At 49.8% G+C, this 26,436-nt stretch overlaps 1 protein-coding gene across 1 annotated transcript in view; it reads right to left on the bottom strand.

Annotated features, from left to right (window-relative positions):
* Window positions 1-353: 353 nt before the first annotated feature.
* Window positions 354-26,436, bottom strand: part of Prdm5 (PR/SET domain 5) — a 132,572-nt gene continuing 106,489 nt past the window's right edge. Inside the window, exons 14-15 of the mRNA XM_071614873.1 lie at window positions 10,525-10,629; window positions 354-1,993 (exon numbers count right to left, since the gene is read on the bottom strand). Coding sequence (XP_071470974.1) covers window positions 1,829-1,993; window positions 10,525-10,629 — 270 coding nt within the window. The 3' untranslated portion in view covers window positions 354-1,828. The remainder of the gene's footprint in view (window positions 1,994-10,524; window positions 10,630-26,436) is intronic.

Raw genomic sequence — 26,436 nt, 5'->3', positions numbered from 1 at the left:
TCTGGAACAGCAGGCAGCGCCCCTACTTCAGGCAGCTCCCCCGCAGTCCTGCAGACTGTGACACTCACTGAGATTACACAGATTATCGTGTGGCCTCCTTTCCACTCTCACACTCGCCACATAATCAGGGAGAGTGATTATAGAGAAGGCCATGCCCAGAGGATCCTGTGGGGCATGTTTCACAATGCACACGACCGGGTTCACAGGTAGATGACAGAGCGCCCACCATCATCACTGAACATGCTACAGAGCTGAAGACACACCATGGAAACAGAGGACAGAGAGAGAAACAGGCCAAGTTTATTTTTACAAAATACAGTCTGTAATTTCGGATACAAAATACTCCAAGTAACCATACTTAGACGTATTCTAAATTATATTCTAAGGTTTATATTTTTTAAAGCTATCTCTGATAAATTTAAAATTTAGTATTTTACAGGTTTTAAATGTCTATATTGAATTTTTATGTTTCATTTTAAAATTGTAACTGGGCATGAATATAATTCTTTTCCAAAGTCCAGCCCTGTGTCCAGCAGACAGCCTGAACCCATCAGGACCTTGTAACTTCCTTAAGATGAACTGCACTTTCTCTCTTTGCAGTGGTCCCAAACAGAGGCTCATGATTTGGGCCTTTCCCCAGTTTCCTCTGGTCCTGGGTGGCTCAGGCTTTTCTGACACCATTGTAAGGCTGCACCGTGCTCTCCCAGGTAAGCTGTTGGATATGCTGCTGTCCATGCTCCCTGGACGGAGCCTGGCAGGAGCCACTGTGCCCTGCTGGATTTCCCCCATGCACCAGTCCCACTCAGTCCTAGCAACTGCGAGGTCAGCACTTTTTATTCTGGATCCCTAATTATATAAGTTGATAGAAGGTGACTCAAGAGTGTTTCGGAGTCACCTTCTGCCAGGATTCTGGAAAACGTCTTTTGCAAGATGAACTCATGCTCTGAGGCTGGCTGGGCCTGCACATGCCTGTGCTGTGCCTCTGGACAACAGGCAGAGGGCTGCTGGCACCACCAGCTGCAGGCCACCCACTGCGCAGGGGCCAGGCCACGTCTGTTTCAGTTATGCACATCTGCATATCACTGATTTCTAAAGACAAGCAGTGCAGACTCAGGAGGGGCAGCTTGAGGAATATTTAAAAGTTCATGGCTACTTTTGCAAAGATCTTATTATAAAATTATTCAGACCATAAATTTCTGTATCTAAATGATGAGTGGAAATGTTGCCTGAGAATTCTCTAAAATGAGCAACGATTTAATAGAGGCTTTCATTATCGAATAGCTCTTTATTTTAAACTCATTTGCTGTGTGAAGCTGTTAAATAACAAACTCTTGGTCTGTTTCTTAAAAGAACAAGCATCCATCTGCCATCATCTTGGAGACTTGGAAAATGCTTAGTCTTTCTTTCTTCAAAGAAAGAGCAGGGGACCTTGATTTCTGTCTAAATTAGTAAGAACAGTGCTCTAGCCAGTACTGCCAGTGTGCACAAAGATAAACACACACAAACAACAAAGTAAAGAGGCCCAGCAGCTGGAAGTACTAACAATCTTCCTTACAGAAAGAGTCAGAACACCCTGACCCATCTTTGCAACTTTACGAGACAGAGCACAGCAGTATTCTGCAGGCTACAGAGGTTTCTCCCCCTCCATTTGTACCATTTGTGGAAAATACAATACTTTTGATGTATTTTACATATGCATCTACAAACTCCAAAGGTCAGAGAATAAGAGCTCTGAGAGCACAGCTACTTCTGGCCACCTCTGTCATGCTACGTGAGAGGCAAGACTGGGCTCTCCAGGCACCTTCTAAAAGGCCCCCTGCACAGCCATCTAGCTGTCGGCCACTCCGTGGACGTGGTCCCTGTGCACCTTGAGGTAGTCGTTCCTCGTGAACTTCTTGTGGCAGAACTGGCACTCTGCCAGAGGACGGTGGGGATTGTGGGTCATCTTGTGTCGAATCAGCATCTTCTTCAGGCTGAAAGCCAAGTCACAGACCTAGAAGAGACCCAGAGACACCAGTCACACCTTACTGAGAAGCCTCAACTGTCATTCTCACAATAGACTTTATGCAAATCCCTGCTATCCAGTATGCACTCACAGAAATTTAACACCTAACTAATGGGCTAAGAAATTCATTACTCTCCCCAGGGATATTGCATTTACTCATGTCCAGTGGAGAGTGGTGACTTGAATCATGGTCTCTGACTGCCTCGTGGCTGCGTTTGTGCTGGGAACTTCCTGTGCCAAGGTGTAGGTCAAGATTGCCCAGTTGCTATGGTGACACCCAGCCTGAGGAGGTCTGTAAAAAGGTACAGAGCTATATCAGCCTGGACCTTGAGCTCAGGCACAGCTCCCAGGGATAGATAATTCTGAGCTTAACAAGATGATCCTAAGGTCTTGCCAGTGCTGCGTCCTTCAGATTGCCTGCTTTGCAGAAACTTTACCACAAATAACCTTTTGATGAAACCTATGTATTAAACGTGCTAAGCCACCTCTGGATCACTGCTGCTCCGTCAGAGGACACTGTCCCACTTGCTCCCAGCTTTCTCTCTTATGTGTTTGTCTTTTCTCAGTCCCCCATTGCCCCTTACTGGTTTCTGAATTAGCAGCCACTGCAGAGCGGGTGTGGCAGCATCCTTTGTGCCATGACCACCCCATCGCACCAGCAGCTGCATTTAAACACTGCAGAGAGCAAGTCCCTGGTGAGGAGAGCTTCCTTACATGGTGGAAGCCCAGGAAGCCTCCAGAGCACAAGACCCTATGGTCTAGGTGGCATTTCTCTGAATGGCCCAGCCTTGCCTCCCAATCGGCACCAGACACCCTCTCTGGGTGCCCTTCTGGGAGGCCCCTCTTGTGAAGCCAGTGGTGAACTTCACGGGGAGTGTGGTGAGGGTGCTCAGCCCCTCCTCCACTTCCTCTTTCTTGTGACGCAGGCTTTGTTTGGGGAATGCCACAGTGTGCTCCACATGAGCCCTGCATGGTGCCACCCGGCTCAGTGTGCACTGAGCAGCCTAAGGATGAACTACATTAGCACAGAACACGTGGAACACTGTCACCGAAGTTATAAAAGGAAACGAAATGGAATTCCCAGTGTGGAATCATTCACAAAAACCCCACTCACACAAGTGTCCTCGCAGTCCATCTGTTCTACACTGAAGCATGCTTACACACACGAAAACAAAGAAATGCAGTGCCAGAGAAGAGCTGTGTGGCACTCTAGGAGAGCTGGTGTGGACAGCAAGGCTAGAAGGCACTGGAACAGTGAGTGTACACTGGGCAGGTGGGAGGGCAGCCACCAGATGCCATGCAGAGGTGTGCTGGGAGGTGCAGGAGCTTCAGGTCCCTGGCCCTCCAGGGAAGCCTGCCCTGAGCACCCAGCTTGAAGCAGAACCTGCCATCTGTTCTGGACCCTTGGGTCTGCTCACGTGACTTCTACACAGCACTGCCCAATGTTCCTTGAGCATCTCACCCTCTAGTCTCGGTGGCATGAGGGCAGGCATCCAGAGTGTAAGGCAAGGGCCACAGTGATGGCATTCATACATACTCGTGGAATGACCACTGGGGTGTTCTCGCTCATCACTTACTAAGGTCAGCACAGACAGACTATCCCTTTTAACTCTGCCTCCTTCCCCTGCAAAAGGACGACATGGTGGTTACCTCACAGGATTTTAAAATTAAATAAAATAAGCGATGCAGATTGGTTTTATGTTGTGAACACTAAATAAATGTCAGTGCCTTTTTTTCTTCCTTCTTCTCTAGCAAGGAGCGCCATCAGTAGCTTGGACAGAATAGCCTGTGCCACCAGGAGGGAGCCAAAAGCCACTGCAGGTGGGATTTGAAGAAAGATGTAGCTGTTGAAAGAGGAGAAACACCTAGGAGTAGGCACGTGGCTTTGCAACAGGTGACTCCCAGACCAGGCTCAGGAGAGGACGCCTTCCTCCTGCAACAGCTGACCAGCATGAGTTCTGGGATCACAGTCAGACACAGACTATACACCTTCACAGTCACTGGAGAACACAGCAAGGTGTCGCAGTGGAGGCAGGGGAAGGAGGAGGGACCTGAAACATCGAGCATCGAGCACGGAGACTACAAGACACAGGAACTGTGGTGGCAGGGAAGGAGTCAGACCCTGTGGAAGGACTGAGATTAGCAGAAAGGGCAGCCTCCAATAATTCCTGCACTGGAGACCCATGCTTCCCAGAGTCACACCCCACACAAACAAACACGTGTCCAAAGGGAGGACAGGATGTACAGGAGGCCCTGGGGAGTGGTCACTGCTGAGCAGAGTCCTCCAGGTCCTGGAGGGTCAGAGGCCTCCCAGAACCAGGAATGCCACCTGGTACCTCTAGTTAAGGCGTCATCCACAGGGCGCTGATGCAGGCTCATGCACAAAGGACAAACATGAGCCACAGTTAATGGGGGTGCTCACTTGGATACAATCAGAAGGGACTGTCTTCCGGCTGCCAAAGAAGAATCATACTTTCAAAAAGGTTTAGAGGCAAGAGAAAGCAGAGGGAAGAAATGGATATTATGATCAATGTGATTTTATATATAAGACGGAAATAAAGAGTATAACTGCATCAGTACAAATAATCATGAAGAGAAATGTCAAGAGATTGACAAAATTAACCAGCTGACATCAGCTAGAAATGGGATTGTCTTATTGTTCTCATTTGTTTCCATATTTTCCCACTTTTCTGATATTAAAAAGTAATCTTTTATAATAAAAAAGTAAATATTATTTTGGAGTGCAGAACACAGCCAGCTGAGGGCGGGCTTCATGTGACCACCTGGAAGACAGACTTGTTATGGGCAGGAAAGTACCCAAAGTCTATGAAATAATTTTGAACAAATTAAGAAAGTATCTGTGAAAAGTATTTCCAAGTGACATAAACGTGTTCATAAGTATATCTTAACTCGCCATCATGAGGAAGACAGGAAAGCTATCTGCCATGTCCTCTTTCTCTGGCCCTTCTCCAAACCCAGGGTCAAAGTGAACAAGTGATGACAACTTCTCAGAGGCTTTCTTTTGAAATCCGATGCAGAGTGCTTTCCTTCCACTCCTGAGGGGCCTGGCACCTCCAGCTCCACCTGCACCTGCTCCTGCTCCTGGGCCGGGCTACCCCCTCTCCCAGTGCCCCTCCCACCTGAGCCTCCCTCTGTCTCACCCGCTGCCCAGATGCTCTTCCTGGAGCTGACTCCTCGTCTCCTAGGAACTGAGTTGCTTTCACAGGGGGTTCTTTCCTGACCACTCTTTTGTAGCCCAAGTTCTTTCCCTTCTCTTTTCCAGTCTTTCTGAGATTGTAGTGAGATATTCAGATTTACTTGTTGAGTGTTGTGCTCCACAAGGGCCTGAGTGCTGCGGGCCAAGACCACTGCCCACTCTGCCTTCCCAATGCACGCCACTGCTCTCACGGTGGCTGGGAGCCAACTGCCAACTCCTCAGATGTAGCACTTTTGGGGCTTACAGAGCATCTGTCTTTTCTGTAGATGTTCATGCTGTCATCCCTGTCTACAGGAGGAAACGAGGCACAGGAGAAGCAGCAGACTCCCAGGTCCCCAGAACCAGGATGTGACTTCCAGGATAAGAATGCAGGATGTTGGGGCTATGTCTTGCCTCTCCCTGTCCCCGGGCCATATGTGATGCAGACTATTGCTTCACCAAGACATGCGGAACCACACTCTCCCTACCCACCATTTAAAAACAGAGATGACTCTGACAATACAGAGAAGGTCTGGGAGAGCTGGGTGCAGCAGCATGGTGGGAGGCAGGCCCCTGCAGGTCCATTCACATCTTGGCCATGGGTGCAGGGAATGCAAGGAGGCCAAGCAAGTGGCTGCAGCTGCCAGTCATGGCATGAATTAAGGCACCCTCCAAGTCCACATAGGAGATAGGGGTGTAGCCCAGCAGAGGGCAGAACGAGAGCCAGGTAGGGAGCACCTGAGGCCACACTTGTGAAGCTACCTGGACACTAGAAGCTTTGCCTTCAGTAGCTTCAATGTGGTATAAGGCCCCCAAGGACACTCTGAAAAAATCAGCCACATGCAAGGACGTTTACACATGCTGAGAACAATGAGAACAAGATGAACAGTGACTTCCTTTTCTCCTTTCGACTGTAACTCTTATTCAACCCTGACCCACTCTGACCTTATACTGACTTACATGCCACAGAATGAAAACCCTCCAAACCTCCAGTTATGCTCCAGACTGTTTTAAAGTAAAGTAAACACGATTTTTCACAGAAAGTAGCTGGAGAGATGGGAATTGGAACCCGATTGGAACATCTTCGGCTAACAGATACTCAATCCCACACAATGTGCCCACCGCTTTGGTTGAGAACAAAATGACAGAGAACACACTTCTTGACCTCGTGACTGCAGTCTAAGGAGCAGGGCCATGACCATGGGTCAGGAGAGGCATGGGGGCCAGAGGAATCAGGGCCTGGACTGAGGAGGCCCAGCTCTGAGGAAGAGGCAGCCAAGACTGGATCCGGAGGGAGGCCCTGAGTGTCAGGTTCTGGGTGGGTGGGCTGTGACGGGGAGGGGAGAGAGGAAAGGCAGAGAGGCTGAGGATGTTAACAGATGGCCTACCACACCCGAGGGTTAGAGAATCAACTTGCTGCAAACAACCCCTGGAGGAGTTGGAGACCGAAGAAGAACGTGGAAGGACATCCTGTTAGGGTAGGAATTCAAGTGGAGACTGAACTGGAGTATCATCTAGTCTGCAAATGAGAGCATGAGGTGGGAGTCAGGGAGGCCGATGACTTGCACTGAACTAAGACATGGCTACGTACCAGCTGGAGTGTCCCCGGAAGGCTTCTTGCACGGCAGACACTGTTCAGGGTTGAGGACACAGGCAAGTTTGAATGAGCGTTATGAGACAGACAGGAGAGCCGTCTGTGGGGCAGCCTCTGCCATGCTCCAGGCGGCTACAGTGCAGCTGTGGAGCTGTGACACCACTCAGACTCCAACTCACCCAAGAACACTGCCCGTCAATATAATGCTGGACTGGGTGTTGGGTGAGAGAAAAAGCGGATTGAGGGTGGCAAACGGAATTCAGAGGTGGCCTTTGGTTTGAGAAATACCTAGAAGCAGTACTGACGGAAGAAATTAAAATATGACCAAGAACAATATTTCAGGCAAGTTGCTATGAGGATTTTATCCTACAGTTTGTCAGAAGCGATCATTGAGAAGCACATGGCTGAGCTTACGTTAGGCCATGACTGCCAACCCTAGAGAAGTAGAAATGATTGTAAGAAGGTATTTTAAATAACTGCACATCAACACGTTGGGTAACCTAGGCAAAACGCACAAGTTCCTTGAAACATATAAATTACCAAAACTGACATGAGATGAAATGAAAAGTCTCAACAGACCTATAACAAATAAAGAGACTGAGTCAAATTAAAACATCCCAGCAAAGAGAAATCCCAGACTTTAAGTGCTTGACTTCTACCAGACATTTAAAGAAGAACATCAATCTTTCAGAAAGAGGGGGAGGAGGGAAAGGAGAAGAATCTCAGAGAAGGAGAACACTATCTAACTCATTCTGCGAGGGAGCATGACCCTGATGCCAAAGCCAGACAAAGATATCACAAAGAGAGTGAACAACAGAACAAGATCCTTTATGAATCTAGAGGCAAAAATTCTCAAACAAAACCCAAGCTATGTCTAACAGCCTCTTAAAAGGATCCTAAACCACAACCAAGTGGAATTCATCCCAGGGCTACAGAAGTGGTTCAAAAAGAAAAACAAATACATTATACTAATGAAGCAAAGGAAAAAATGAACACGTCAATTTCGATAGATGCAGGAAGGGCATTTGACAAAATCCAGCACTTTTTATTCTGTTTGAAAACAAAAAACCATTCAGAAAACTAAGAGAGATGGAAACATCCCCCACATAACAACAGGCATTTGTGAAACTTATAGCTAAGACCATATTCAATGGTGAAAGAGTGAAAAATCCGGATCCCTGCCTTATGCCATATGTAAACATTAACTCAAGATGGACCAAAGACCTACATCTAAGACTCAACATGATAAAACTTAGAGGAAAAAAAATGAACAGAAGGGTGGAAAAACTTCATAACTTTTGATTTGGGAATGGATTCATACATCAAAAGTATTATTAAATAAAGAAGAATGTATAACTTGGACAATATATTATTGTCAGGATATTATCAAGGAAACATATTATTGTCAAGAATATTATCAGGAAAGTAAAAAAAAAAAACCTATACAATGGGAGAAAATGATTGCATTTCATATATCTGATAAGGGTCCAGAATCCAAAATGTATTAAAACAAACTCTTAGAAGTCGACAACAACCAAAATAAGCAATTCAGTTTTTCAACGGCAAGGACTAGACAGACGTTTCTCCAGAGAGGACACACAAATGTGTGTGGAACAGCACATGTCAGAAGCTCAGCACCGCTAGTCCTGAGGAGTGTAAATAAAGACCACACCCAGAACTTAAAAAGAAAACAAACAAAAAAGCAACTAATCAAAGAACAAAACACAGAAATGCAAGTGTGGGCAGGCAGTGGAACAGGGAGCCTCCTGCACACATATGTGGATGTGAACAGTTCAGCTCTGTGGGAGAAGCATGGCGGCTCCCCAGACAGCAAGAGAACCACCCTGCGACTCCCAGTTCCACCCTGGAGAGGGGTGTGTCCCCAAGAACTGAAAATGCACTATCCACAACAGCCCTGAGGCAGACACAGCCCATGTGCCCGCCCATGGCAGGAGGACAAATGCAGTGGGACACCATCTAGCCAGGAGAAGGGACAACCCACTGACACAGCCACAAGGGGAACTCGGACACCTGCTGAGTGGGAGAAGCCAGTGCGTGCACACACACTGTGTGAACTCACGTTAACAGTCCTGGATGGGAAAACCCATAAGGTGAAATCAGATTGGAGGCTGCTGGCCGGGGGCTGGGGAGTAATGGTCTCTGTGCATACAGCTCTGTTCTGGTGCTGTGACAATGTCTTGGAACCAGAGATGGTTCTCAATGCTATCACTGAACTGACAGCCCTGGAATTCTTCCTATGAAACTCACATGAGGGACTTCAACTCCACAACTGCAGCCACACACCCCTTGGCAGGGCTGCAGGCTGGGGGGGCACACCCAGCATGGGATCAGAAGCGTGACGGGGTGCCATGCACAGCCAGCAGCATGGGAGCTGCCTAGAAGAGAGGGACTGGTGTCCTTGGGAAGCAGGGCCGCCAGGTGGCAGTTAGGAGGACAGCTGTGGGAGCATCAGCAGCCCACGCTCTGCTGAGCAGGCACAGCCCAGGGAAGCTGAGCAGGTTCTCAGAAATGTGGACCTTCACTCAACAGACCAGCCGGGCTGCAGGTGAGGGCTGGAGAGCTCGGCACTCAGAGGAGTGAACAGACAGAAGGAGACAAGAAGAAATGATAGCATGAAGAACAACACTGCACTTTTAGATGCTCGGCAAAGGTATTCCACATAGACAGATAAAAGATGGCAGTGTGACGGAGGGAAGATGTCCACGCACCATCAGGATCCAATTCCAGGTCCATGTCTGACAGCGCTGCTGTGCGATTATGTCACTCAAACGGGTGATGCCTTTTATGCTCCCCAAAAAAGCAGCAAGGAGTGGAGCTATGGAAATGCCTAGGCCAGGACCGCAGCTCCAACACAAAACAGAACCCTCTGCATGCGCTTCTGTCTCCTAGGCAGCCTTCTGCCGACTGGGGAGAGAGGACCCCGGCCCAACCCTAGCACCAAAGCTTCCTGAGGACAAGCACAGTGTCTTGCGTCCATATCCGTCCTCTCAGGGCTGCTCACTACAGACTGTGCCCCCTGGCTCCCCAGTTCTTGGAATTCACAGGGAATCCATGCCGCGTTAGCCCATGTCACAACTCTGAGGTTTCTTCCTAAAATTGAGCTACACTAATTCTCTTTTTGACATTTGTCAAAAGTAAGCATCCTCTTGCTTTCCTTAACACCAGTGCCAGCTCTGTCAATTGTCAACTTCTTGAGACAAAGACATCACTGGCTAAGAAGCCTCTCTGTCACAACTTAATCAATGCTCAGATACTGAGAACGGTAGTCTTTTTTCCTTTCAAAATCATGTAAACTGCTATGTCAATGATTCCATTTCAATGCATCATAATTCGGTCAGAAGCAGAAACTCTAGACAGCATTATTTAACACAGAGGCTTCATATGTATTTTAGAAATTCACCATTTGGATTTAACAAAGTAAATAATACCCATGATCAACCAGATCTTTGGTTTAATGTTAGTAAGCGGTCAAAGAGGTGGCAGGCACTTGAATGGCACTCTGGAAGGAAGATCCAAAGGAAGAGCAGCGTTTACTTGCTGCTAGGAAGCCACAGGGAACCGTGGCGAGACAAGGGCCATGTGTGATCACAGGGGTCACCCCACCCAAAGCCACAGGCCATGCTGCGCGGCAGGCAGAGGGGTGATACCAACAGGCTGTGGGGTACGTGGCTCCTGCCTTGCAGGAGACGGGGAAGGGGAGCCACTCACGTCACACTGGAAAGGCTTCTCTCCCGTGTGCGTCCTCTTGTGCTCCTCCAAGCCTCGCTTCTGGCTGAAGGCTTTGCTGCACTCCGAGCACTTGTAGGGCTTCTCCTGTGGGGAGACCAGAGGGTCAGGGAGGTGCAGTCACCAGGGTTGGGGGTACCACCCCAACTGAAATGTCCCCAGCAGCGCGGCACATCCTGTCCTGGCAGGACTTGGGGTGGCCTTTGTGATCCAACCCCTTTGCCTCACTCCAGCTACTCCTCTTGGCCTAGGGTGCTGTAAGATGTACTGGGGTCCTAGGGCATCCTGAGCAGAGAGCACGAAGACCCCGATCTAGGCGCTGAACTACCAGCTCAAAGGTGTTCCTGAACCCAATTTTGGTAAGTTTATAAAGATGCAACTCAACTTTAATCCGCGTATTCTAATTTCTGTTACCCGACATTTTTTTCCTAATAAGATATTCTTTTTTTAACCTAAATTACTTTTAAAAATGAGGTATTTAAAAAAATTGTTGAATACAGATTCTTAAGGAAAAGATATATCTCAAAAGGAAGAAAAAAAGAAATGCCCAAATTCCTTAACCATCTTTGATCCTGGGAACTTGACTATATCATCACCTTTTCAGTCTGAACTGGAACTAAAATAAATGACATTGTTCTCTTTAAATGGCTGGCAGGTTGCTACTCAGTGCATAGTAAAAATGTTAGTTTAGATTTAAGGACACTTACTGTTTTTGTTTTTTAAATTATACCTTCAAAATGCTGTCATAAGTACTTTTTTGAATTGAGGCTAGCATAAATATATGCTTTTCATTTCCTCTTATATTAACACATTATATTTACATTATTATAAGTTTTTTCAGACCATAAAACAGCATATAAGTAGCAAGGCAGACCCCTGTGCCCCACCAGCAAACAGGTAGGCTGTTGGGGCCCCAACCCTTCCTGAGAACCTCCCCCTCCAGGGCCACGGGACCACTCCCTGGTGTGTGGACCATTCGCCTGTCTCTGTACTTTACCACTTGGGTATGATGAGTTCCTAAGCAAGATAGCCTATTATTGTGCCTTTTTAAAGTATAGAAAGAATTCATGCTATATTTTTTGTGTGTACTTTTGAATCAAATTTCATTTTCTTCTCAAAATATCTTTATGAGCTCCCAGTCCTCACTTTAATTTTCTGAACAATATATTGCCCCAACTCATTTTTAATGCCGGGTGGTATCACGTTCAATGGCTATATCTCAATTCACTTACTCTCCACTGATGGACAGTTAAGTCTTTCCCACATTTCCCTCTTGCAAACAATGTTGTGTGAATGATCTTGCACATGTGCATACCGTGGGTGAGGGCATTTTTCCAAGGGGAGAGTGTTGGATGGGACCCCAACACTTCTGGGAACAGCAGATTTCACTACAAAGTTCATGAGCCATCCTAAACTCCAACTTCCAGTGTGTGCTTGTGTGTCTTCTTATGCTACATGTCCTTGGTACGTGAGTGTGCAGAATTTAATAATTCAGTTGTTCCCCAACTTATCATGGGCCATGGTCTGACAAACTGCACATGCATCTGACATGCCTAGCTTGACCAACACCTAGGCTTAGCCCAGAGTACCCTGTGACCATGTGGCTGCCTGGGGGCTGCTGGGAGCTAGGCTCCCTGCTGCTGTGCACCACACTGAGAGAGCCCCCCACCCACTGCAAATCCTAAACCCAGAAGATCCGAGTCCAATTCCCAACACAGTCTCCACTGAGGCAGGCCACTTGGGTGCCACTGCTAAGCTGGACCTTCACAAGGTCAGGGCTGTCTGTGCTGTCCTCATGGAAAGCAGGACCTCCTGTGTCTGAAGTCACCTTTGTCTGGAATCACCCTCTTCACCTCTAGATCCTGGGACAGACATTCTTTCCCTTTCCAGCAGTTGGTATGCTCACGCATAAGAAGTGACTCTTGCAAGCAGCATAAGAATTTTTCAATCCAAGTTTTTTTGATCCAAAGGTCAAAGTTTTAAGAAGGCATGTTTTGTGACTACCGATATACATGAGCGTACCTCTAACACTAATTTTCTGCCCTGCTTTTATCCTATTTGTTTTCTAAGTTTCCCCCATGTATGTTCTTAAATGTTTTGGATCAACCCTTTTATCCTGCATGGGTTCAGAGACTATCAACTCTGTTTCCATCCTTTGCATGGTTGTCCTTGGTTTTTACTGTGTATGTTTGACACTATCTGAAGTTTACCTGCTTTCCTGCCTGCTGAATAATACCATGGTACAGGATGACCCTAGCTTAGGTGTCAGTGTGCGGCAGTATTTATGCATTTCCGCGTTTTTAATGCAGGTCTTAGTTCAGGCTGCATTACTACAGATGGGTGCTCAAATCAACAGAAAATGACTCCTCGCAGTTCTGGAGGTTAAGTCAATGGTCAGGTTGCTAGGACGGCTAGGTTCCAATGAGACCCTTTGGGGGCTGCAGACTGCCTGTCCTGGCTTGGTGGAAGGAGAGACCTTGGTCCCACTCACGAGGCTCCACCCCCTGGTGTCCTCACTCCCAAAGGCCTGCTCAGGCCAAGGTCTTCTTGCCCAAGAGATGATCTTGTTTTACGTCTTCAGTGAGGTCTAGCGACACACACATCTGTTTACTAGTTTTTCTGCTTTCTTATGTATCTGACTTACAAAGACCTGTTAGTGATCAATTTTGGTTTTATTTAAAAGCAACTGTTTCTCATTTGCTATTGAATGAAAAACCAAGGACAGCCACACAAAGGACGGAAACAGAGTTGATAGTCTCTGAACCCGAGCAGGGTAAAATGGTTGATCTAAAACATTTAAGAACATACATGGGGGAAACTTAGAAAAAAATAAATAAATAAAAGCAGGGCAGAAAATTTGAATGAAAGCCGACACCTCTGATTAGATATAGACTAGACTCATTCTATTCTTTGTCTCTTGATTCCTCTTTTCCACTTCCAGGTCTTTGTGTTGCACTTTATGACATTCGTTCACAATCAGTTGACCGATTCTCTTCCCAGCTGTTAATAACCTGTGGTTTAACAGGACCATTTGAGCTTTTCAATGCTGTTACCATATTTTTCATTTCTAAAGGTTTCACTTGTTTCTTTTCCAATTCTATTTAATCTTTAGATACAACATGACCTTTTTACTCATGTAACTCATATTTATTTTAAAATGTTCTAGACGTTTGCCAGTTTTCTTCACCTGAAATGTCATATCTAAATTTAAGGCCATCTAGTTCTGCTCCCTGTGGTTTCCCCTCCTCCTGCTCTGGCTCCTGTTTCTGTGGTTCTGGAATCGTGAGCTCACGCTTGGTGGTCTTTATCTGCTGGACTCCTGTGACCTGCCCCGAGGTGGAAGGTTAGCCCCACAGACTGCATGTGTGTGTGTCCTGCCTTGCACTCTAGGAAGCTGTCAATCAAAGGCTGTGTTAGGTGTACTTCCTGCCTGAGACTCTTGTGGCTAGGCAAGCATGTTAAGTCTGAACTCCGAGCACACTTGAGGAAAGGTCTGTGGTTACAGCCAGCAATTACTCCAAGCTAGTTAAAAGCACCCACCATTGCCAAAGGTGGATGGTTGCTAGTCCCTGGGATCATCCTGAGCACAGTCCTTTGAGGGTCTCAGCACTATGGTGGAAGGAGATTCCACACTGTCCCATGACCTGAGCTCAATGCTCCATCTTTCCCTGACTCCTTCAACCACCAGGTCTCAGGAAGACCTGCCCTGGCTAACCTGCTGGCCCACCTTCTCACTTCTGCTTCTCTCTGGCGCCCAGCTGCACGTTGGCTGGCTGGGACCTAGGGTCACGGTCACACCCTTACAAGCTTGGATGTCAGCTGTTGGCCTTACTTCACCCAGCATCTCTGGAGGCTCCACAGAGGGCCTTCTCTCCAGGATATGGAGCATCTGCCAGGTGGCCAGAAATGGAAGTGTGTATAATTTTGAAGATGTAAAAGGATACTTTGAATGAGTGTCACAGTTGTTAGAACACTCTTCTTCACAGCTCAGCAATCGATGTCATCAGTGCTTCTCCTGCCAGTCTGAATAAACAACCCCTCTTCCCTTATCGCATTACCTTTGCACTGATTATTTCTTCAAATTCTTCAAAGCTTTTTAAAAACATTAAAAGGAAAATGTAGTTCTAAGAATTTAGAGTAGAAATTACTTGGAGTTTCTGGCACTGCTCATTAAGGTCCTTTTAATGGCCATGTGATTTACTGAAACGTGTATTTTAAAACACATATACATTAATATGAAGTACATAAGAAGAAAAGCTCTTCTTCCTACAGTTTGCAAGACTGAACGTTCTGAAGACGTGCACCCTAGGGCAGCTGCTGGGCAAAGAGCAACCTGACAGGACCAGCCCTGAAAGGCCGAGTGTGAGCGCAGCTCCAGGACGAGAAGCCAGAGGCAGCAAGACTGAGTGGCCAGGTCAGGGTGGCTCCTCTCAGCGATGCTGCCCAGCTGCACCCCAGACAGGTCTCACGCTCTAGCTCCCTGCGGGCTGCAGAGGTGCTGGTGAGAGGCAGGGAGTCAGCAGAAGGCGCTCACAGCCCACAATGTACTGGGCACTGGCGTATCTGGACAGTGGAGCCACCCACAGGATGCCTCAGTGACAGGCTACCGTGCAGTCACAAGTCACTGCACTTACATTTTCCTCGCCTACCTTCTCTTTAAAAGACTCCATGGGTAGACCACCATCACTGTGTGTCTACTTGTGTTCTTGTGGGAAAACAGGGTGAAATTCACGCTCCTCCAGTTCCTGCAGTTTGAGAACCGCAGGCTGACGAGGGCCAGGGAGGAAGCAGGTCTCAATCCACCTGGCCTCCCTCCTCTCCACCCAGAACCACTGCAATCCATGAGTCCCTCGTTTTGCTCCAAGAGGCATTTGTGGTCAGCTTTCCACACCAGTCTAGAAAGAAAGGCTGTCCTCAGACCAGGGAGTCCTGTGGAAGGCAGCTGGGTGTGCCTCCGAATGTCTGTCCCTTCGCAGTCCCTAGACGCACAGGAAGCTGAGATTCTTTCTGAACATCTCACAAGAAGGAATGCAGTCCTAAGTGCCTGGTCACACTGTCCACAAGGCTCCTTGGAAAGGCCTCTCATGCCCACCTTTGAAAGGAATTCCACCTCATGTGAGTGGCATGCAAAGCAAGTGCTGGAGAGTCCTGCCCCAGGAAGCTGCCCTGAACTGACAGAGCAGAGCAGCTGCAGGTCACTTACACCAAAAGCTGAGAAACATACGAACGAGATGGAGGAGGTAAGTGCGTTCTTCCTTAGAAAGGAAACCCTCACCTCTTCTCACTCGTCCTGCTCACGGCCCTACGGGCCCGTTGGGAGCACAGGCAGCCCAGGAGCACAGCAGAGAGCAGAGAAGGCCCAGTGGTGCAGGGTACCACCCAGGGAGACGCCACTCACGCCTGGCCCCTTCCTCAGGGCCTGTGAGAACACCACTGTCTGGCGCGTCCCTGAGTCTCCTCAGCCCAACTCCAGTGCGGCAGGGCCCGGGCACGTGTGCAAGGTGTGAGAGGACTGGGACTCTGGTTGCCCAGGCTCGCTGAGGACCATGTAGGCGAAGCACTTGTCCGCCGCTGACACAGCAATGGACCACATGACAGAGAAAGCTCAGGAAGCAAGGCAGGCTCTGACACCTTCCTGCAAAGCCGACAGCAGAGCTGAGGCCGAGCTTCGCTGCCCTCAAGGGCACACTGGACGACTCCCAGGCCCACGTGCAGGGGCACGACGCCGCTGGAGACCCACTGCTACACGGGGAAGTGTCCCCCAAAGGCCTATGAGGTAAAGGCCTAGTCCCCAACCTGTGGCACTCCTGGGAGGCAGTGGGGCCTGGAGGGAGAAAGCGAGGGCACTGGAAGGGGACTGGGACCCTGGCCTTTTCCTCTTCCTGTCCTCCCATGGTGCACTCATTCACCACAGTCTAAAAGCAAAGGCCAAGCCCCTGATGCCGTGAGCCAAACACGCCTCTTCCTTACAGGTGGATCGGGTGGATCGGCTCAGGTGCTTGTCACAGTTCCACACAGCTAGCTGGTACCATGGGCATGACTGGGTACCACTGTTTCCCGCCCCCAGCCCCCCGCACACTGACCACCACACACCACATCAGTCTCATCCTAAGCCCAGTACTTCTCTTCCTCTACCTGGCTCTAGTACAAACCCTTTAACAGGAGCACAAACCTGCTTCAACAGGCATTATGGAAATGATTTCTAACACTTTCAGAGCGGAATATGTGGCATAAATTATACCTTTCGACTCGTTAGCTGGATTAACTAGACAATGATATGGCTCATGATTCATGCTGTTTCTGAACAATTACGCAGCTTAACTGACAAAGGGCTTCTCCTTTGTCATCGTAACTGGGAATCACTGCTAATGGAGGCCATCTATTCATCAGCCAGGCAGTGTAATCTATCAACAGCAGAATTAATCAGTAGTCTAATCAGTCTTGCTTTAATCAAATGACATTTGGCAGAATTCATTCAGAAGGCAAAATTCACAGGGCTCTGTGCCCTGCACCTAGGAATCTGGGGTTTAATGCCATCTATACAAAAGAATAGCAACTTCATTTTTTTTTAACCAGCATCAACTGAATTAATATATTTCAACATCATTTAAGAGGGGTCTGTAAACAAAGTTATATTTTGATAAATTTTGGAGAAACCCTCTCAGTTTAGCTGGGGAGCACCCCTGCAGCCTGCCCAGGACAGGAGGGACATTAGGGACTCCTAGAAGGCCCATCCACAAATGGCCATGGGCAGAGTGGCCACAGGCAGCAGGTATAATTCCAAGACCTCCTATGGCTGCTTTTACGCTAAACCACAAGAAGAAAGAGAAATATAACAAGAGCTCTCCCGTGCAGTCAAGGCAAGGTGAAGGTGTCGGGGAAGCTAGGGTGCCACTTACTGACAGGGGTGGCCTATCCCAGCGCACTACAGGGAGGAAAACTGGTCCGTGGTTAGAAGGAAGCAGGCTTCCTCAGAGGGTGCGCAGGGCCCTTAAGCCCCTGATGACTGATGCGTGAAAACCAGGTCTGCTTGAGAATGCAGCCACTGTTCCCCTGCATCCCCAGAGCACGCCCCAGGGACATGCCAGGCTTGAGCTGTAACAGCCAAGTCCTGCTTAAGGCCACGATGTCCTTGGGCAACCTGACTCCCAGGCCACCTGGGGAGGGCACTCTGAGGGCCAGGTGTGGAGGTGCAAGTCTCTTATAAGGCTGGGAGGACACGAAGTCACCTTCTGCTAACACTGTTCCCACTCAGTACTCCCAGTAACAACATCTGCAGCCCTTGCTGTTCACGGTTAGAGTCCAGAACAGGAAGGCCTTCTGCTGATGGCCATTTCCCTTCTCTAAATTTAAAAGAAACTCTTGAAAATTCACGAAGCATAGACTTGGTGTAAATTTCTTAAACATGATATTTCTCAATAAACAGGAATTTGACAGATTTCTCTTTTCCTATTTTCTCAGCTTCTCCAGAGTGTTTCCTCCCTTGCTGGACACACTACAGACAGGTAGACATGAAACTGGCAGGTTTAGACTGACCAGCTCTGTCGTACTGGTAAAAGCCCTGGGGCATGCTCACTGAAACTTGACCGTCCTGGCTGCGCAGTATCTCATTACTTTCCCATGAAGAAGAGACCTGTGGTGCAAGGCCACATCAGTGAACCTGCAATGTCCCAGCCTTCGCCAAGGAACTAATAACCCTCTGCCCTCCTGTGCTGATAGGGTGGCTGCCCCACCTGGCGCTAGTTACGTCACTCTGCACCCAGGAGGGGTCACCAGCACACTCCTCCCTACACCATTGTGACCACCAAGCCTCCCCAGATGCTGCCATGCGTCCAGGCTGGGGGACAGCAGAGAGGCCCTGCCCAGAGCAGCTGCTGTTCCTGTGCTGAAGACAGACTCCCAGGCTGTCATAAAACAGAGTAGAGAGGAAGCCCCAGAAGGCTGCCCAGGTGCTGGGGCCCGGCAGCAATGCTATACGCTGTAACAGTGGCCTGCCGGACCAGAAACAAGGACTCAGCCACCTACCTGGCCTCCTCTGCGCTGGACAGCACTGGTCTAAATAAAGCCACCTGGTCACAGGCCACCCAGGGTTCCATCTGCCTCCAGAAGAGGAGATTCTGCAGCAAACCTCCTACCAGGGATGCTGCCTGGTGCCTCTGACACCTCAAGTCACACAGCATTCCCGCAGTACATAAAAACTTCAGGTCTCACGGCTGGTGTACAGGGAGGTTAACAGAAAGGGACTGGTACTTGCTTGATTTGGTTGAGGATCATTATTTCATTATCTCTGCTTCTGTAGATTTGAAATTTCCTTACAAATAGTTATCTGTGTTATTCTAAAATGTAACCCCTCCCCCCCCCAGGGCCCTGGCCTTTCCCTTCCAAGGGCTTGTCTTTCTCTACGTCGGGGAGTCACGTTGGGTACCAGGGAGATGAATTTTGTAAACAGCAAGGCCTGTGCTCCAGTGGGGGGCAACCATCAGCCACAAACCACAGCCTGGGGAGCAGATTCCCAGGCCCCTCCCAGCCCACTGGGAGCCCACTCACTCAGGCTATTGGCTGTGTGTGGAGTGAGGGTCCTGGTCCTCTTCTACCACAGGGCATTTGCACAGTGGTGGCTGGCATCTCACCTCCCATAGAACTGCACACACGGCAGATCCTCTGAGAATAAGCCACAGGCAGTGATCTGCAGTGGCCCTGACCACCATGGCCACAGGACCAGATGTCACCTGCCCTGTGCCCCCTCGGCGGCCCTGACCATGGACCGGACGTCACCTGGATCTGAGCACCCAGCGTGGCAGAGACTGAAGCTTGTGCCATTTCATATTCCTCACTTTCTCTAGTGACACTAGCCTTGTGATCACCAGACGATGACCGGGTTCCAAAGAGCACCAAAACGGTAAGACTTAGAGGGTTTGCCAAATGTGGCCCCACGGGGTCCTATCACCCATGGCTGAGGACAGGCCCACAGCCGCAGGACAGCAGGCCCTCGTGGTTCCTGCAGGCTCCAGTGAGACCAGCGGCACACAGCAGGCTCCGCGTCCCCCTCTGCCAGGCAGCCTCACCAGGAGGCCCCTTCACAGATGTCTCTCATGTGGCGTTTCCTCACCCTCCTACTTTTGCAGCCAGTGTGATCTCTCAACATACGACCAACACACCCATGGCCTAGTCACAATGCCCTTAGATTCGGCTCTCAGGGAAGCCTTCGACAGCTGGGAGAGTAGTTACGGCAGGTTTCTACCTGACACATCCATACTTGGCTTTGCACTGGAGCTAATGGAAAACAGACTTTCTGTAAACTGGGAAAATGAATTGTGCAAGCCACACATAGAAAACTAAAATATGTATAGTACATAAAGACTAATTTTTGTATCAATGTGTTGTATGCAGGCTTTGAACAGAAACAAGGTCCCAATTCAATCCATTTGGTCTTGAGGCCCACAGAATAATGTGTGGAAGTGACATGCTGGGCAGCCAGGGGGCTCCACCCCACTGAGGTGACCGAACACAATGCACACAAACAAGACTCAAAATCAGCTCCAAAGCTCGCTCTGCTGGGGCTGTAGCCATGACTCCAATGAGTCTGTTAGGAACATGGGGGAGAAACCTCTCTCTTGCACTCCCAACTTCTAGCCCACTGGATTTCAAGCCACTGGTAAGTTCAAGTCATCTGGGAATCTTTATCATGAACACAGAGGCCTGGGCCACCCCAGAAAGCCCCATACCAGGTGCTGGTGTAAGGCTCCAAGGAGCTCTGAGGTGTGCTGGGGCAGCCTGTGGGGGGCATGCCCCTCTGAGGGAGCAAGGCGTTACATGGTGACAGTGAAGATCACCAGGGTGTGCCCCACCGACCTCTGCCCCGCTCCCTGCTGACACACTCTGCTGTCTGCACTGTGTGGTCAGGACAGCCACAGGCTTAGCTACCAGGCAGAGGGTGGCACACCTTTGAAGACTCCACTCAGTTAGTGGTCAGGCAACGTTGTAGCTGCTGTGGTCCCTCGGGCTGTGCGGATGGAGAAGTCTGTGTTTAACAGCATGCCCAGGTTGTATGCCCAGGTAGAGAGGGCAGAGTTCAAGAGAATGCCTACCCCGCAAGCCGTGGCCTGGTGGGGGTGCTGTGCTGCCCATGCCCTCCCTTCCTCCACCCCTGCCCACAGGGGTGCTCCCCTTCTACCTGGAGGCAGGAGCTCCCCAGCCCAGTGAGGAGCCACCCGGCCCCATGATGAGGATTTCAGGGTGGGAGATGTGGCCTGGGCTTGGTGTTTTTAATGGATGCAGGGGATTCCAGTTGGCAGACATGCTGGGGTGTCAGTGTCAGTGGAGAATGGGATTCGATGTCCTCACAGAGCCAGATTTAGAACGCCACTGTGGTAAGTCTGGAGGTGCCTCTCCTACCTGTGGATGCAGATGCGCAAGCTGCCTGAGCTGCCGGGGCACATGCTGGGACACGAGGAACTGCTGTGCAGAGCGAGGGACAGTGAGGAACGAGGGCCCCCGATTGCCTTGTGCAGACATTGCATTCACCAACTGTGGGCAGCCCTCCCTCTGAACCTCTCACATGAGCCTTGATTCATTCTTATCCTCTAAGGACTTTCAGTTAGGATGGGACCTTCCCATTATCATGCCATGCTCTCATGGCCCTACAAGGAGACAGGGGACCCTTGTAGCTCAGGTTGAGCACCACACACGAATGAAGATCTAAGTCCACAAATGCCTGTTAAGATTGAAGCACACAGCAACTCTAGGGACGGGAGGGCTCACCCCGCACCGCAGTGTGTTTCCTGCACACATGGGGCAGGGTATAAAGGAGGCTGCAGACGTGTCAGCTGGGAGGGCTCTGAGAACAAAGAGGGCTGTACACTGAAAGGAGTGCTCCCTGTGTGGGAGAGAGAGCGGTGGCCCAGTGAAAGGGCAGTGAAAGGGCAGCCACCTCGTCACCTTCAGAGAAACGGCTTCTCTCCTGCATGATCCCAACGGCTTAGACATTTTCAGAACTTACCGAAGACTAATGGAAAATCTCATCATAATGGAAAGGTCATAGTCACCATCTTAAAAACTATGAATCCAGTGTTGAAATGTCAATGCAAGTTATCATGAAGATACACGGGAAAGAGAAGGGGATGTAAGGAAGATAGATATTAAGAAAATATAGAGGAGCAGTAGAAAAGATGAAAGCACACGCGGACACACGGACACACGGACACACTGACAGGCAGACACAGTGTCCGAGGCAGAAACGCTGGGTTTCACAGAAACGCTGGGTTTCACAGAAACGCTGGGTTTCTGGCTGACAGAGGGAAGTCGTCAGCTGTGAAAACCAGTTGCTGCAGCTTGAAAGCCCAGGGTGCTGACTGATGGCCCTGATCTAGGGTCAGGTATCGTCCGTCCCCATGGGTTCCGCTCTATCGTAACAATTATAATGACAAAGTCTCGCACGTTAAATAGCCTCTCCGGGGCTGGGGTGGTAGCTCAGCGGTAGAGGGCTTGTCTAGCAGGTGTGAGGCACTGGGTTCGATTCTCAGCACCATATAAATAAATAAAATAAAGGTCCATTGACAACTAAAAACAAAATTAAAAAAAATAGCCCCTCCCTCTCCTCCCCTCTCCCTCTTTCTTCCTCTTCTCTCTCTCTTTTTCTCTGCAGTTGCAAGGAGGCTGATTTGCCCACGGAACATTCTTGGCAAATTTGGAGCTTAGGCTTTCTAATCCAGCCAAGACCAAAAAAAAAAAAAAAAAAAAAAACAACTTAGGATGAGAAGCATTAACTGCTCCCTGTACCAAGGTCTTCCCTGTACATGAACTAGTACTTCGACCTACATGCCACACTCAATCTACAAGGGCTCCGTCAGCAACAGAGGTCACTCTCACGGTCAGATGATATAACCGAGCCTGTCGCTGAGGCAGAAATGTGCTGAACACTTGCAGGTCCTCAGCACAGGGCAGCAGGCTCTCCAGGGCGGAGGGCGCTGCAGGAGCTCAGTGTCCACCGAACACAGCTCTCACCGCAGCACAATGCAGAATGTGGTGTGCGCCAATCCCAAGTGCCCCTGTCGATCTCAGAGGCACCAGTGAGGGTGAACAGAAAGGAGACGGGCTGCCACAGCCCCAGCTCTGCGTCCTGGAGGCATCTCTAGCCCATCACAGAGATGCAGAGCTGACCCAGTGCAGTTTGCCGGTTCCAAGACGACCAGTGAGCCTGAGACTGGCAGTCTCTCCTGGAATAAGGCCATAGGGCTCACCCAGAGCTCTGCGGAGAAAGGAGTGTGTAAATGCAAAGCCTCAGGAAACGGACAGCTCATTCCAAGAAACGGTGTCCTTATCTACCACACGATTTTGAAAGCAGGAGCCCAGCAGGAAGGGGTTGTCACCCATGCGGCTAAGGCTGGCATCCAGCAGGGTGCTCCTTCTACCAGGCTCACTGCAAGGGCAGCAGGAAGCTGGAGCACAGACCTGCCCTCCAAGCCCCAAGTTGATGAAAACACAGGTGGGGCCCCCAGAGCAGCCCCCAGAGTCCACCTTGCCCAAAGGTCATTACAAGTTTTGAAAAAAGCCAGTCAATCTGAAAGACCAGAAAACAGGAGAAAGAAGATACAACAGGGGGGCTGCAATAGTAGGGAAATTTTGGTTCTCCAAATGTATCACAAGCATTTTAAATTCCTAGGGCAACTGCAGAGCACTCTTAAATTCAGAAAATCAGTACCTTCACTCTTTACCTTTTTTCTGTGAGCATATCTGAGCTTGATCCCCTTCCACAGAGGTGAGGGTCTGTGAAAGTCGTGACACTGCACACACCCCAATACCACCTGAGCCTCTGCATGGCAAGTTCCTGCCTTGGGAACAGTCACCCTGCAGCCATGTATAGGCCCTCGGCACATACCCAGCTCCCCTAGTTTTTGTAGGCGGTGGTGACTTCTCACCACGGGTTTGGTTGTTGTGGGCCCAGTGTGGTCCTTAAGAAGCAGCCTCTCGCTGATTTGTTTTGAGAACCATGTCAGGTGAGACCAACCCTGTGAATTGGCCCAGGACCAGCCTGGCTTTGGAACCCTGGTGATCCGGCATCCTGAGAAACCACAGTGTGGAGCACTCTAGGAGGGACACCTCAGAGCCGGGCAGCGCCCAGTCGGGTTCTGTGGTAAACAGTGGCACCTGCGGTGAGGACCACAGCCTGCTGCAATGGATACTGATAATGGATAATGGATATTCAGGGACAGCACGCACCCGTCACCCTGTAGATGCACCCCACATATTGACATAGCCTTCCCTCCCTGGCCCTGATTATTATCCCACTGCAGGAGGACTCATGCCATCTAGAGAGGACTGACTTCGTGTGCCCAGGGGGCCAGGTCAGGGTGCAGGTGCTGCAGGGGGAGGTGGGGAGCAAGGGCAGCCAGGCTCCAGAGAGCCACTTATGAACTGTCTAGGGTACAGAAAATGCCTAGCACGGCCAGAATTAGGAGGTAAAGAAAGGGACTGAATGAAGCAGTCTCCTGCTCTTACTGAACCCACAGGCCAGAGAGCCTCCTGGCACCCAGCATTCAGCTCCCAGTACTCCTCTGCACATGGAGCTGATTTCCTCCTGCTGTTTTCTTTGCTTGCTTCTTGGTTTAGATGTCCCATGCCTTTACAGAGCACTGAATATGGAGGAAAAGCCTGCCCACAGGGTCCCTGTGGCCCGCCTCCTGCCAGAAGGGCAGCGGGACCTTGGGCACTGGCAGCCAGGTACAGGCAGCCTAGTGAACACACCTGCTAAGACTCAGTACTGCCACCCCTATCGTACCTAGAGGAACTAAGCCACAGCGAGGCCCAAAGGCTTAGAGAAACACATTTTTCTTCTCTCAACAAAGTGCACAATCTCTCCAAGGGACTTTCCCCAGACAAGAGAGAACACATGCCAGCCCCAGGGACCAGGTGGAGGTGGGCTGGGTACAGGCAGTCCTCTGGGGCCTGGAATGCACATCCGTCACAGGGACATTGGAGATTGGCAGCCTAGCAGCAGTGGAAGCTCTCATAGGACAGGCGTTGGAGAACCCACTTGTGCCCCGCCAGTTGGAAAACGGGGACAGAATTTATCATTCAACTTCAGATTCAGTCCTCGAGTCCTGATTGCCTGGTGATATGCTGTCCTGCACGTTAGGGACTGTTTTCCTTGTGGAATGTCATTGGGGGGGGTGGGGGGGGCGATGGCATGATACTCTGCTTCCACATCTAAAAGCACATGCTGATTTTAGTGCCTTCCCTTGATTACCTCTGCAGAGGCAGGCCTATAGCAGGCCCAGGGTGGCCAGGCCCATCACATCTCAGCACAGCGCTGACTCTAACACAGACCAAGTGCACGCACTCACTGACCAGCTGAGGCAGCAGCCCACAGTAACCCCCAGATCCATGTAGGGCATGTGTGTGGCGGTACGTGTATGGGCAGTGCACAGATATGACGCACAGTAGGACAACGGCAGAGCTGGACCTAAGTGGAATTAGCCAGTGCATGTGGAGGCCAGTTGGGGGAAAGCTCTGGAATCAGCCCCACTGATGTGCTGGTACTGGGCCAGGACCCAGCCTGTCTGGCATGGATATGCTGAGATGTCTGGGATCTGGTCACATCCCATGCTGTAGCTGCAGGGGGCCAGAAAGCTTAAAGAGCTGCTCAAATGCCTACTACCACTGGCTGCAGCACTGAGGAACATGAGACCTCTGACGACTCTGTCATGATAACAACGGGTTCTCGGGCGGGTGGTTTAGGTCACTCACAACTTGTCCTAGCTCGACCACTAACCCTGGGGTAAAAGCCTTCAGATATGGTTTCCAGCCCCCAGAGCTTCCCAGTCCCCACTCCTCCTGCTTTATGATTTGCAGAACACTAAATCTCAAATCAGTAATCCATCCTGTTCATCTGTCACAATCCAGCTTGGAGACCACAGGCCATCAGCACCCTCAAAACCACTGTGAGTCAGAGCTTTAGAAAGAAAAGAAAAACCATGGGAAAACACTCTCTACCTAATGTGTCTTTGCAGGATAAATAAATAACACAGTGATGAAAAGGTGTTTTGTAAGTTGTTCCCCATCATGGTTTCTATTATTTACAACCTTGAACACAGAATGACATGGAAACTAAATTAGGGATGTGTGTGTGTATGTGTGTGTGTGTGTGTGTGTGTGTGTGTGTGTGTGAATGTAAAGACTACATGTGCTGATTCCACACAATGGCAATTTCAGGGAATGCGTGGCTATGTTTGAGGGTATCCACATGCTCATAAAACCACAAAGCAGCTGACTTCCTCCTGCAGTGGATGTCCACTGTGGCACCACAGACCATGGAACATGCACAAATTTTATGCAAATCCACACCTTCCACTGTCCCTCCAACCAACACGCACCCTCCCAGTGCTCAGCTGTGCTGCATCAGACGCAGGTCACTAAGGAAGGACTGAGGTCACATCCACAGTACCAACGTGTCCCTGATGGGGAGAGACTCTAAACAGAAAGCACACACTAGGAATGTGCTTGGACTGGACACAGTGCTGCGGGAAGGTGATGGAGACTGCAGCAAGTGGGCCTGAGGGCGCGGCCAGAGCTGATGCAAGGAAAGGTCCCACCACGTGTCAGGACCAAAGAGGGAAGCCCAGGGGCAGGGGGCAGGGCCCAGAGGAGGCCGTTTTCTCTGCAGTGAGGCCAGGATGGAATGGAGCAGAAGGATTCAACCTAGGCTCCAGCAGGCTGCACCTCAGCATGGGAAGGGACAGCCACGTGGTCAGAGCCCTACAGCCACTGCTGGGGTGAAAATGAGGACAGCAAGAACAGGGGCTCTGCCCTGCAGCAGAAGGAAGCACTCAAAGGCACTCTGACCTGAAGCCACGGGGGCCTCGCCCCTCAGCCACTGCTTTCCTCGTTACCTTGCCA

The sequence above is a fragment of the Marmota flaviventris genome, chromosome 7 (assembly GCF_047511675.1).
Source record: "Marmota flaviventris isolate mMarFla1 chromosome 7, mMarFla1.hap1, whole genome shotgun sequence".
Taxonomy (NCBI): Eukaryota; Metazoa; Chordata; class Mammalia; order Rodentia; family Sciuridae; genus Marmota; species Marmota flaviventris.
This window is presented reverse-complemented; position numbering and strand designations above follow the sequence as displayed.